General features: G+C 34.8%; 2 protein-coding genes across 2 annotated transcripts; both read right to left on the bottom strand.

Moving 5' to 3' along the window:
- Nucleotides 1-610: 610 nt before the first annotated feature.
- LOC108343426 (uncharacterized) lies at nt 611-2,157 on the bottom strand. The gene is made up of 3 exons (XM_017581699.2): nt 1,548-2,157; nt 1,158-1,402; nt 611-1,030 (listed from the first exon to the last, which is right to left on the bottom strand). Exons 1-3 carry the CDS (start codon nt 2,010-2,012, stop codon nt 784-786), a joined length of 957 nt encoding a protein of 318 aa, XP_017437188.1. The 5' UTR covers nt 2,013-2,157; the 3' UTR covers nt 611-783.
- A 6,049-nt stretch (nt 2,158-8,206) lies between these two features.
- Nucleotides 8,207-9,627, bottom strand: LOC108342801 (uncharacterized). The gene is made up of 3 exons (XM_017580607.2): nt 9,110-9,627; nt 8,725-8,969; nt 8,207-8,645 (listed from the first exon to the last, which is right to left on the bottom strand). The coding sequence occupies exons 1-3, from the start codon at nt 9,572-9,574 to the stop codon at nt 8,399-8,401; spliced, it is 957 nt and encodes a 318-aa protein (XP_017436096.1). The 5' UTR covers nt 9,575-9,627; the 3' UTR covers nt 8,207-8,398.
- Nucleotides 9,628-13,653: the final 4,026 nt, after the last annotated feature.

The raw sequence follows: 13,653 nt of genomic DNA, 5'->3' as shown, positions 1-13,653 counted from the left end.
AATATGTTCTTTAGTTTACTTTTTATATTTTTCCTTTTGGTTGTAAAGATTTTTGTAATACGATAGTTTTACATTTTTGAACAAAGAAATATGTATTTCTCTTATTACTTGATAAATGAATTTCTCTTCATATTTAAATAGTGATATCAAATTTCTAAGTGGTATTTTTTCGGTATAACTTTTAAACATCATAAATTTTAGTATCATCCTAATTAGGGTGTTACATTGCACAACCCAATTTAGTTTTGAAAAAAAATGAGATTAACATTGTCGATGGCAGAGAAGGAAACAAAAAGAAAAATAAACCAAATAATAAAAGGACCTAGACATACTTATCACACATTTAAGGGGTAAATAAGTAAAAATTGATTTGAAACATGTAGCAAAAGGCCCAAATGAAGCCCAAACCTTTATGCACACATTAACCATTTTCAAATTTAGAATAGTATTGTTAGTAGATAAATAATCAGAATGTAAAACATTACCAAGTTTTTTTCATGCTTGTTTCAATCCCAATAATTTTTTTGAAGAATTTTATATTACAAAGTATTGTGTTAATTTATGCAATGAAAGATCATTTCTTAAGAATTTTATTTTAATTATGTTTGGATTTAAATAATTTAAAAAATATATTGTGGCTCCTTTACCCCTGCCTTTGATAATTTAGGAAGTGTCTTAGTGCATAATTAAAAATAACCTTCGCTCCTCAGTGCATATAGTCATTAAATAAAAACACAGCAGCTTCAACAATTTATTCTACTTTGAAGCCATTTTTGGAAGAGATCAAAACTTCTTGATAAACTCGTAAATGTAATTACCGATTTCCTCTGCTGCTTCTTGATTGTTGAAGTGAGCTACATCTTTCTGCACAATCACTTCTTCCAAATTTGGCACAGCTTGTTTGAAACCTCCACCGTAAATATACTCCTTCATGTTCAGTGAGGTGTATACCATGTCCAACTCACCTGTGATGAATTTCACCGGCACCTGGACTTTCACTCCACTCCACGGTGCTGTCAGCTCCCAATTTCTGTGAACATATACAGTTAAATAATTAATTCTCTTTCTAATCATTGGATCCTAATCAAGTTTTCAAAAACTTATCCCAAAAAAATAAACATTGATTTATAATATACTGTTGCAAACAATAATCCTACGAGTTTCCATTTCTGTAATAGTTCAAGGGTCCTGTGAAGCCCGTTTTCTCATATCTGGAAACATAATAGGCAAGATCATCTTCTGAGAGCCAAGAGGGTAAGGAGTTAGTCATATCTGGATTGAACCCACTTCCATACTTTCCCTTCGGAAAAATTGGAGGACCGGGTTTGCGAGTTGTGAGAATGTTTTTCAGCACATACTCAGTCCCAACTTCAGCCATCTGAGCCTCCATTTCGTCTGGTTTCTGTCACAAGTTTTAAATACAATTAGTTACTGCGATGCATCTGCCATTAATCTGCACAACCTCCTTCCTTTAGTTTCACACAGAAAAAAAAAATCTGATTTAATAATTTTCTTGTTTAAACAAGGAGAATGAGAGATTTAGTAACCTGGAATCTGCAGACATAGTAGTCATCTCCGTATAAGGCTCGCATGCCATCGACGGGCTTGACTTTTGGGTCTCTAGGCCAGAGAGGCACACTGAGGCAAACATAAGCCTTGACTCTGTGGGGGCGAAACATGCAGAGGTACCAGCCTATGAGGGCTCCCCAGTCATGAGCCACAAGGAAGACTTGGTCAACACCCAGAAGGTCTATAAGGGCAACGATGTCACCCACTATGTGAAAGCAGGTGTAGCTGCTGATTGAAGCTGGTGCCTCAGTGTCACCGAAGCCACGTAGATCTGGTGCAACAGCGTGATATCCTTTAGAGCTGAGAGCCAGGATCTGGTGACGCCATGAGTACCAGAGTTCAGGAAAGCCATGGAGGAACAACACCACAGGACCCTCTCCTTTCTCTGCAATATGCATTTTTATGCCATTTACTTCCACTGTTCTGTGTGCTACGCCTTCCATCTCTGATCTTCTTGCTTGGAGTGCGAGTTTGATGCTAAATAGATCTGAAAAAGTGTTTTTGTTTCAAGGACAAGTTCCGACTGTGTTTTCGATTTCATCACCCAAACACAAGATTTCATTGCACTGTGTCTCGTTTTATTTGGATTCTTTCATGAACAGTTGTTTAAGACAGGCTGTGTGCGTGTTTTGGGAAATGATATATTGACAATATTTTGACACGCTGATGTGTCAAAATGTGAGTGGTGTATTTGAAAAATAATTTTAAAAATTGAGAATGATGTGATAATAGAATTGTCTGACAGGATTTTTTACTTTTGATTATTTTTTTTTAGATTTTGAATTTGAGAAAGCTTTGGACACGAGAGCGCGAAATCTAAAGAAAGAGTCTCCTCTTTTCTTCACCCAATCACCTATTGTCGTCAGAGTGCTGCCGTAGTATTGTCGTGTCAAAGGCAAAACTTAGAGAGTCTCCTTTTTCCCTCCACCCAGCCACCCATTGTCGCTAGAGTGCTACCGTTTGTAAATGAAACCTACAGAATCTTCCCTTCCCTCCACCCACCTACCCATTGCAGTCAGAGTGTCGCCATAGTGTTTGTCGTTCATACGCGAAACCTAGAACTTCCTCTCACCCACCTAATATTTCCACCAGAGTGTCGTCGGAGTGCCGCCGTTCCTAGAGAAAGTGTCGCTTCCTCCCACACACCCATTTTCGTTGTCCCCGGAGTGCCACCTGAGGTTTGGAGTGATTGACAATGCTAATAAAATAACATTTATTACACAACTAAGTAATCTAGTGGACGACTACCATTAATGGGTTTTAAATTGACCATCATTGATGGCAATAAAAATTTAAATTGACCATCATTTACGTTGAACATAATTTTCATGGTCCAGTAACAGAGCTGGTACCAAAGACAAAATAAGTGGGTACATTAGGTGAAATTTTTGCACAGGAACGTAAACTATGAACATGAAACTCATTTTGGAGTGCCTAATTTTTTGGTCATCATTTTTTGCACTTGTAACTAATGTGAAACCAATTTTTATACAATTTATGAAGAAATTGGTGGCAAAGGAACCATATTTACTAAGTCATGGTGTAGAAACATAATCGGTACCAAAGACAAAATAAGTGGGTACTTCAGGTGAAGGTTTTGTACAACAAGGTCAACTATGAACATGAAACTCATTTTGGAGTGCCTAATTTTTTTGTCATCAGTTTTTGTACTTGTAACTAATGTGGAACCAATTTTTATACAATTTACGAAAAAATTGGTGGCAAAGGAACCATATTTCCTAAAAGTCATGGTGCAGAAATAGAACTTATCAAAGGCAAAATAAGTTGGTATTTGAGGTGAAGTTTTTGCACAGCAAGGTCAAGTATGAACATGAAACTCGTTTTGGAGTACCTAATTTCTTTGTCATCATTTTTTCAACTTAAAAGTGATGTGAAAATAATTATTATACAATTTATTAAGAAATTGGTGGCAAAGGAACCATATTTACTAAAAGTTATGGTCCAGGAACATAACTGGTACCAAAAGCAAAATAAGTGGGTACTTCAAGTGAAGTTTTTGCACAACAAGGTTAACTATGAACATGAAACTCATTTTGGAGTGCCTAATTTTTTTGTCATCATTTTTTGCACTTGTAACTAATGTGGAACCAATATTTATACAATTTATGAAGAAATTTGGGCAAAGGAACCATATTTAGTAAAAGTCATGGTGCATAAACAAAACTGGTACCAAAGGCAAAATAAGTGGGTACTTGAGGTGAATTTTTTGCACAACAAGGTCAACTATGAACATGAAACTCATTTTGGAGTGCCTAATTTCTTTGTCATCATTTTTTCAACTTAAAAGTGAGGTGGAAACAATTATTTTCGTCAATGTCACTTAAGCGAATTTATTTTCATCATTTTTTGTACATACAACCATGCACATACAATATTTCATAAATCTTGACATCCAAATATAGTGCGGACTGGAGTGCAAACATTTTAAACATTGATCATTGTGATCTTCAAATTTCATTAAGAATAAATGTAACAACTACTTTTCTTTCAACATTTTTAAGAACAAATATGTACAGTTAACATCAATAAATATTGAAAAAGTTCTAAACAAACCATAAATAACATTGCAAAAATCACTATTCCCCAACATTCTACACAATGCCTAAATGGTACCATTCTTTGATTCAAAACAAAACATTCATTATGGCCAACCCAACGTCTAACAATTTCCTTGAATGGAGTCTCCCCGATACGTGTCTTATCAATTTGTCGTAGTATACCATTAATGTCGACTATCGGTTTTGTGTCGCTCCATGCCCGCAATCGCAACTACAATTCATTTTCAAACAAAAAAAAAAACCATAAAAAAACTCTTTTCAAACAAACAAATCAATTTTCTTATTTGTGGTTTAAGATGAACTCGCAAACTAGGTTGTATTTTCTTATTGCAGGTTTTTAATCGCGATTTGGGTGCTTTAAGATGATGGAGGACATGAATCTGGTTCATGAGACGTGATTAGGGTTCACAGCGATGGCGGTTTGGGTTTGTTGTTTCTCGTTGGGGATTTGTTTTGAGTTTGTAGGTGAAGACACGAAGACAATTATTTGTGATTGGAGGTGTGGTTGCTTGCGCGATTCTCGTGATTTGATGGAGGTTGGGCATCGCAACAGTGCTCTACGGCGAATCGCAACGATGCTCTACGGCAGCTTGCGGCTACTTTGCAATTTCGGTGGCGGTGTAAGTCAGCATGCCACCTAACTCTACCACACACTTCACATTTGTAAAGTCAGCATGTCACCTCACTGCAATCTTAACACTGACTGTTTGTTTGTTTTAAATTGACGGTAACAGTGCAGTTGAATCAATTTTGCACGAATAGGGACATAATTCAAACGAATAATAGAAAGATCTATTTGAGACCATTGTGCATAAATAATAACATTGAAAATGATTAAACCTAAAATTAAATAATATTATAATATTTAGTTAGTTTTTTTTTTAATATTCGAATACCCGAGTTTCTTTGGATTTTTACATGTAAAGTGGTATATACAAGTTGGGAAATTAATTTAGAATTTTAATTACATTAACTTCTAAATCCGACAAAAAAAAAATTAGAAATAACGCTTTATACATGCATGAATTAATAAGCCTAAAAGCCATCGTTAGTTTTGAGATGGAAGGTGGAGAGGGGAGATTGAATCAGCTTGATGATGACTAATCACCAAAATCCTATAGGAAAAGCACTCGTAATTAAACATAGTAAATATTTAAAAAAAAACCTTTCCTACATCAAGATCTTTGTCCAAAAAATATGAAGGCATCAATCATCAGCATAGAATAACAATCAGTAATAAGTCACTTACTGGAGGAATAACACCATAACATTAGGGAACACTTCCACCATGATCAATCACAATTGTGACAAGTTTCCCCAGGAGATTTCGGTCCCATAAGCCTCTCAACAGACACAATAGTTGTTGTATAGGGCTCTTTACGCTTGTACAAGTTCAATGGAGGTTCAGCATCTTCCAGTTCTAAAGATGACACAGAAACTTTGGGTAAACTTGCTTGTTGCACCATCAAGTGTAGTTTTTGTTAAAAATAAACAGAATCTCTTATTCTAACAACTGCAGTATTATGTTCTTAGTTCTTTGAAAATCAATTAATATATAACAACACATGCATCTATGGAAACAAGATTGTACAAATCCAATACACATGTGTTAAGTAGACATTCTAACTAAAACACCACTGTTCTGAAAACCAGAAATACATCAATGCTAATGCTAAACAATATTATAAACAGTATATAGCATAGAATTCGTTTCAAGCAAAATACAATTTGAGCACGCATAGCCTCAAGCTTAAGAAAAACGTAGAAACATATAAGCTCAAGCCCAAAAACAGAACAGAAACATATAAGCTCAAGCAATTAATCTCAAACAACTAAGTGAAGAAAAGAGACAAAACCTGATTGTTCAAACGGTAGCAGAATTACTAACGCAACAATGATAGAGCTTTGATCCTCATCAGCAGTGGTCTCGTTGGGAGAGAGAGGTGTCAACAACAGAGAAGGAAGATATCGTAATGAAAAGCGTTTTGCATCCACGGCGTGTGATAGACGACAGCGTCTTGCATTGACGGCGTGTAAGAGACAACGACATCTTGTGTCGACGGTGTGGAGAGGCAACAACGTGTCAACAACAAGAAAGATAAATGAGGAACTGTGTGTGAGGAGAAACAAAAAAGAATTGAGTGCAATGATACTTAAACAAAACAAAAATTAAGAATTAATATATGACTAAGGTTGAACTAAGTGTGAGATAAAGTCTCACTATAACAAGTTTTTTTAAACATTTATAATAAGTTTTAAACATAATTTTAATTTTCTCGCTAGAGTTGAATTTTATATGATAAATCTAGTATATCTTACATAATAAATTTTTTATTTATTTAATATCTTCTACTCATCATAATAAATATTTTTTTTATTACGAAAATATCATCCATCAATTTATTATATAAGTTCTTTTTATCGATCATAATAATAATTGTTTCTATTTTTTTTATTAATAGTAATATTTCTTCCCTCGTTTTATAATAGAAACCAATTGTTATCAATTCATTTATTTTGTTGGAGACTTCCAGGGGTTTCTTTAACTACTGTACGTGGTGGTTGCCCTGAAACGATATTTGCATAAATTCAAATAAGTTTCATTTTAAAATCCATATATATTTTAAGAATATGTAAATCAAGTGAAAAAAATGTTCAGATAAACAAATTTTTTTCTAAGCCAAACAACTTTTTAAAATGAACATTGATTTTAATTTTTTTAAAATCTAAAAAACTTTAAATTCACCGTAACTGGATTATACTAAAATTAAAAAAAATATAAATTTGAAATTGAAATCCAGTTATTAAAAATGTATTTAAATTGTTTGGGTGGGTAGGGATTTTTAAGTTGTCATCATGAATGTAATAAAGGTGTCGGGGTGGTTTTTTAAGTTGTCGGTCTTGAATTGTGTTTTAAGTCCAAAATCACGTAGCGGGTTTGACGCAAACCGAAACTTTGTTTCAGTCCAAAATCACGGTCCCCGCTCCATGTGTTGGTGAAGAGGATGATGAATTATTGAGTAACTAATTTCCAGTTCTCTGTTTGTAAGAAGTGCATTCTGTCACGTAACTATTATTAATAAATTATATTTAGATGGTAATGATTTTGTGATGACAGAAACTTACATTATGAAGATTTGCATGGCTCATAATGACATTTTAATAAACTTGTGGACGTTTACTTTCTTTCATCAAATCCATTCAAATTGCAATTTATGATGAAACTGTTTTTGACCCATTAGACAAACCCAAACAAAAGATGTAGTTAATAAATTCAAATTATCGATGAATTTTTATTGTTATCAAATAATATACAATATTTTTTACTGTAAGAAATTAATAATTTTAATTTAAGGAAGAAATTGAACTCCATAAGTTATATAAATGGTTTCAAGTTCATAGATGTAGTTAAATAGTAAAAAAAAGAAATTTGAGAGCATAGAAATCAAATTACTTGAAATTTCTGATAATGACACCCGCAATCAGTTAATTCCACATTATAGCTTCCTGTTCATTAATCAAGTTAGAGATTTGTTAGTTGCTCGTCATCAAACTCATAATTTTGTTATAACTATACATTTTGACATGACACATGCCCACCCCACTTGTTGTTTATTTTTTCTAAGCAAATGAAGTTATTTAGAAAAATATAGAATTATGTGATAGAAAAATAGTTCATGGAAATTTATGTTTTATTACATAACTTAGATTTGTAAAAGCAATAAACATACAAATATAATAAGTAGAAATGACAATATATTGGAATGACAATATACAAATATAAAATTTCCCACACACATGTTAGAATATCCTTTAAACTAAGAAGCATATTAATAGTTTATAGAAACTAAAAATAGTAAATACATTACTTTTTTCTCACTCGAATTTCTGCAACATTACATGAAGAAAAAAATGCATTCCAAAACTATTTTTCAGATAAATTTATTGATGAGAATAAATTACAAACTAAATCATCATATGACACGTGATGTCATTTTTAGGGAAGATTATATTACCTTAAGGAACTCGATTGAAAACTTATGTAATCAGGTGACGAGTTTGAAAATGTATTTATTATTAGACGAAAAGATTGAAAACTTATTTTCCAGGAGTTTGAAAGCACACGTTTGATAAAATGACGATGTTATCCATAAAAAGATAAGATAAACGCATCGGTAACAATTCAGATTCTTCGCCACCTACCACCTTTCGACTGTGTTCGATATATCAGTATTCTATTCGTTCGGTGATCAAAACTTCTTGATAAAATCATAAATGTGATTATTGATTTCCTCAGCTGCTTCTTGATTATTGAAGTGAGCTACATCTTTCTGCACAATCACTTCTTCTAAATTTGGCACATCTTGTTTGAAACCTCCACCGTGAATATACTCCTTCATGTTCAGAGAGGTGTACACCATATCCAACTCTCCTGTGATGAACTTTACCGGCACTTGGATTTTTGCTCCACTCCATGGTGCTGTCAGCTCCCAATTTCTGTAAGCAACAACACAGTTAATTAAATACATGTCTTTCTGATAAATTTTCAGCGAAAAGGAAACCATAGATTAATTACAAGTTCAAATTTCTGTAATAGTTCAAGGGTCCTGTGAAGCCAGTTTTCTCAAATTTGGATACGTAATAGGCAAGATCATCGTCCGTGAGCCAAGAGGGTAAGGAATTCGGCATATCTGGATTGAACCCGGTTCCATACTCTCCCTTGGGAAGGATCGGAGGACCAGGTTTTCGAGTTGTCAGAATGTTTTTCAACACATACTCAGTCCCAACTTCAGCCATCTGAGCCTCCATTTCGCCTGGTTTCTGTCACAAGTTTTCAATACAATAATTACCATCAGATCTAAAATTACTCCACTAAATTCTCCTTTCACTTCACATAAAAGAAAAAGAGCTTAAAAGTAAAATGAAAAACAGTGTTGGGAAAAACAAGAATGAGTATATACCTGAAATCTGCAGATGTAGTAGTCGTCTCCGTACATAGCACGCATGGCATCGACGGTTCTGATGTTGGGGTCTCTGTGAAGAAGAGGAACACTGAGGCAGACATAGGCCTTGACTCTGTCGGGGCGAAACATGCAGAGATACCAACCTATGATGGCACCCCAGTCATGAGCCACAAGGAAGACTTGGTCGACACCCAGAAGGTCTATAAGCGCAATCAGATCACCCACTATCTGAAAGCCGGTGTAGCTGCTGATTGAATCTGGTGCCTCTGTATCACCGTAGCCACGTAAATCCGGTGCAACAGCGCGGTAGCCTCTGGAGCTGAGAGAGAGAATCTGGTGGCGCCAGGAGTACCAGAGCTCGGGGAAGCCATGGAGGAATAACACCACAGGACCCTCTCCTTTCTCTGCTACATGCATTTTTATGCCATTCACTTCCACCGTTTTGTGTTCTACGCCTTCCATCTTAGTACGAAAGCTAATCAAACGCTCTTTTGTTTTAAGTGTTATTGGATCCGATACACCACATTATATAGAGATCGCGGTTTGCTTTCGTCTACGTTTTTTTCTTTTCTTCCTAACGTGTGAAATACCCGCGTTCACACGTCGTGGAAACTATATCTCCTAAAACGTTTTTTCATGTTACACGTAATTGGGAATCTTTTTATAGTAATACAATAATATAACAAGGAATAATTAAATTATATAAAAAATTGAAAAACTGACAAATAATTTTGTTTTTTTTTATTATACGAGGATATATTTCTTAAAATGTTTACACTAATTCGTGACATCCAAACTGAGCCTTAGAGTTATATTTTATTTATGATCACTATAAGCAAAGAACCCTAAATTACTAATATCTCGGTAATGTACTGAAATGTTAAATAATGAATGGCTGCCACTGCTAGTTAGCTAGTATTTCCTTCCTTGTTTTACACGATTTTAGAAACCACTTGTTATCATTTATTTTGGTGGAGACTTCCTCGGGTTTCTTTAACTACTGTACGTGGTGGTTGCCGTGAAACGATATTTACATAAAGTCAATCAAATAAATTTCATTTTTAAATCCATATTTATTTTAAGGATCTGTAAATCAAGTAAAAAAATATGTTCAGGTAAAACGAACAAAGTTTTTTTCTAAACCAAACAACTTTTTGAAATGAACATTGATTTTAACTTTTTTAAAATCTAAAAAAACGTTAAATTCATCGTTAATTTTTTAAGTTGTCGGTCTTAAACTGTTAGGTAGCGGGATTGGACGCAAACCGAAACTTTGTTTCCGTCCAAAATCACGGTCCCCGGTCCAAGTGTTGGTGAAGAACGTGATGACTTATTGAGTAACTAATTTACAGTTCTCTGTTTGTAAGAAGTGCATTCTGTCACGTAACTATTATTAATCAATTATATTTAGATGGTTGTTAAAAGTTGAATAGATCCGAGTTACCACATAGCGGTTCTAAAAAGATTGTTAAAAAAACATTTTTCTTAAATATAACATATATAATTAAATAGAAAATCATATTTTATAAATAAATTAAGTTAAATTTAAAATATAATTTTTAATATAATATCATAATTAAAATTTATCTTAATGTAACATCCCAATAAATAGTAATTTCCATTAATCAGAACTAATTACATTTACAGAAAATACAGTGCAGTCTTTAAATATAAACAGCAGCTGCTCAAAAGAGTACAACACGTACAGCAATATTTACAGTGATTACAGCGTTCAGAAAATCATCTAAAATATACAAAACCAGATCTGTTTGAACAATTTTGCAAAACTATATACAGAAGTTCCAAAATACAGAACAGAAATCTAACAGCTCCTACAGAACTAGTCCCTACTGCTCCGATTTAACTTCAACTTCCACCAAGTTGGCATCCTCCAAATTTTCTTCTTCCAGCATTGATTCCAGGGGTGCCTCACCATCTGCTCACATCCACAACGGATGATCATTGCATTGACAAGACGGACATACAGAAACAGCAGACAACACAAGGAACATTGCAAGGGTAAGCTTATATTGTTTAATTAATACAACCTACATACCGTTCATAATTCAATGCACACATACATCAAGTCATTTAATCATATAATTTAGCATATAAATATATATATATATATATATATATATATATATATATATATATATATATATATATATATATATATATATATATATATATATATATATATATATAAGACAGACCGTCCGGACTGTATGAACCATGAAGTTACAGGCGTCCTTGCACCCAAGTGGTGTAGTAGCCGGGATATACCTAATCAGCTTCCACTTGAGGTTAATCCTTCGCCCCTGCTAAGTGAGGGATACGAAAGACCTCCTGCCATTCCCACACATGACTACCCCCTTCTACATGAAGATGAGCATCACGGAATATCAGGATGGACCAAGCCATCAGTAACTCACCACAGTCATACTTTACCAATTTAACATTCAGTCATATAGGAGACATTCCACCCTGGAACGCTCATTCAATATCCATAATCATAGATTCAATCCATATAGTGCTCACAATGTAATTCAATATGATGTAACATCAATTTCATCTTTAACTGTAAGAGAATAACAGAACGAACGTACAGTCCACTAAACACTCAGGACGAACGTTCAAATAACTTCGCTGGATACTCAGGAAAATAATTAGAACGAACGTAATTTCTATTGATTTCTGTTAAATGAACTGACTCGACTTGAAATTTATTGATACTTAGAAAATAATCATGATGGAAACTTGAACCAGATTTAGAGTACAAAGGAGGATCAGTAACACTTAGAATTATTTTTCAAGAGATTTACATATGAATCAAATTTCCAGGAATGGAACGAATGCAAAGAAAATGAATACTTGAATACTTTGGACGAACGCTATTTCATCAATTGAACATTCACTTAGTACGAACGCGAGGTATGAGACCTAGCGAGATTCAGAACGGACGCTCGTGACAAGACCGAGCGCTTATTGAGAACGGACGATCGACATAAGGCCGAACGCTACGAATGACGAACGCTCGACATGAGGCCGAACGCGTATAAAAAAAAACAAACACTCGACAGGAGAACGAGTGCTATCACAGACGAACGTTCAACATATGGCCGAACGCTAATTTGGACGAACGCTTCGGTATAAGACCGAGCGTTACTTATTCATAAAGTTTTAAATATTTAAATATTGCTGAGCTAGACGAACGCTCAGACATTCAATTTGGGACGCTCGTTCATGAGCAGAATTCCTTCCAAATGAAAGAATCCCAACCTAAGTTACTGTACTAAAATGCCGAACGGTTTAAGACCGAACAGGGACGAACGTTATTTATCAGTGAGGAAGCATGAAATTTCAGATTTCTCGACCTTAGCAGAATTTTCCAGATTTCGAATTTATAACTTTATAACTTTCATTCCAGATTTAATTCATCTTAAACATCATCATCATACAGATTTCAATAACTGAATCATTCCAACTAAACAATCACCATACTCCATTCATCCATGATCAGATCAGCATACATTTAATCAAAATCAACAACAACGTATATAATACATACAAGCAGTGTTTGTTCATGGCAGATTAAACCAACATCAGAAATCATATCAGATATCAGTAACAGTTCATAACAGCTCCAACATCAGACTTTACATACAGGTAACTCAGATTATAAAATCAAGCAGTATAATTAAACATATAAGCTTCCCTTACTTGATCAAGCAGTACACTTCAAATGCTTAGAGCTTCTCTCGTACTCTCACGGCTTTCTACCAGAATTTCACTCAACCACTTCTATTTAATCTAATACACCAAAATCGTACACAGATCAGACTTCTAACTCATGCATGCAACCAGAATTTTGGTTGGCATGAACTAAATGGACGAAGGCACAGAGACGAGAACTTACCAGTTCAGTTCTCAATTCTGTTCGGATCCGAATGATGTTCACAGTGCAGGGAAGGTTTCTATGGTGTCTGAAATAAGATCAGAGGTTTGATGATGAGTTATCTTAGGGAGAAGATGAAAACGGTTTAGAGAGAGGGCAGAGAATTTGGAAGCAGAAATTCTGAGAAGAAGATGAAGCATGCAGGAGGAAGAGGAAGAGTTTTTCAGAATTATTTTTCTCTTTCCCTGCAGAATGAACTCCCCAACCTCCACACGCCACTTGTCTCCCACTAACCTTCTCAGAATGCTCCGACCGTGACACATGGCAGGCGCATGCAGTGGAGATGTGAGTGCATTTTGACGTGTCACGGTGCATTAAAATAGTGATCAGAGAATGAATTAGTGTGTATTAATCTATCAGGTTCTCACATTCCCCTTAACTACAAAAATTTTCGTCCTCGAAAATTCTAAAGCTTACCAGGGAATAGGTGAGGGTACAACTCCTTCACAGCCTCTTCCACCTCCCATGTTGAGTCACCATTCTTGGCATTCCACACCACTTTCACGAGATGAACATCTTTGCCTTTGTAGAGTCTGGTGCGGCTGTCTTCCACACAAACAGGTTGCATCTCCAGTGTCCGGTC

The sequence above is a fragment of the Vigna angularis genome, chromosome 6 (genome assembly GCF_016808095.1).
Source record: "Vigna angularis cultivar LongXiaoDou No.4 chromosome 6, ASM1680809v1, whole genome shotgun sequence".
NCBI lineage: Eukaryota > Viridiplantae > Streptophyta > Magnoliopsida > Fabales > Fabaceae > Vigna > Vigna angularis.
Note: the sequence above shows the minus strand (reverse complement) of the source record. Positions and strands in the feature narration are given on the sequence as shown.

Excerpts from the sequence above, each read along its gene's own strand:
- LOC108343426 (XM_017581699.2), bottom strand. The coding sequence starts at position 2,012 with ATGGAAGGCGTAGCACACAGAACAGTGGAAGTAAATGGCATAAAAATG. Across the intron at positions 1,403-1,547 it reads ACTATGTCTGCAGATTCCAG|AAACCAGACGAAATGGAGGC; the intron begins GTTACTAAATCT and ends AACTTGTGACAG. Across the intron at positions 1,031-1,157 it reads TATTACAGAAATGGAAACTC|AAATTGGGAGCTGACAGCAC; the intron begins GTAGGATTATTG and ends ATATGTTCACAG.
- LOC108342801 (XM_017580607.2), bottom strand. The coding sequence starts at position 9,574 with ATGGAAGGCGTAGAACACAAAACGGTGGAAGTGAATGGCATAAAAATG. Across the intron at positions 8,970-9,109 it reads ACTACATCTGCAGATTTCAG|AAACCAGGCGAAATGGAGGC; the intron begins GTATATACTCAT and ends AACTTGTGACAG. Across the intron at positions 8,646-8,724 it reads TATTACAGAAATTTGAACTT|AAATTGGGAGCTGACAGCAC; the intron begins GTAATTAATCTA and ends TGTTGCTTACAG.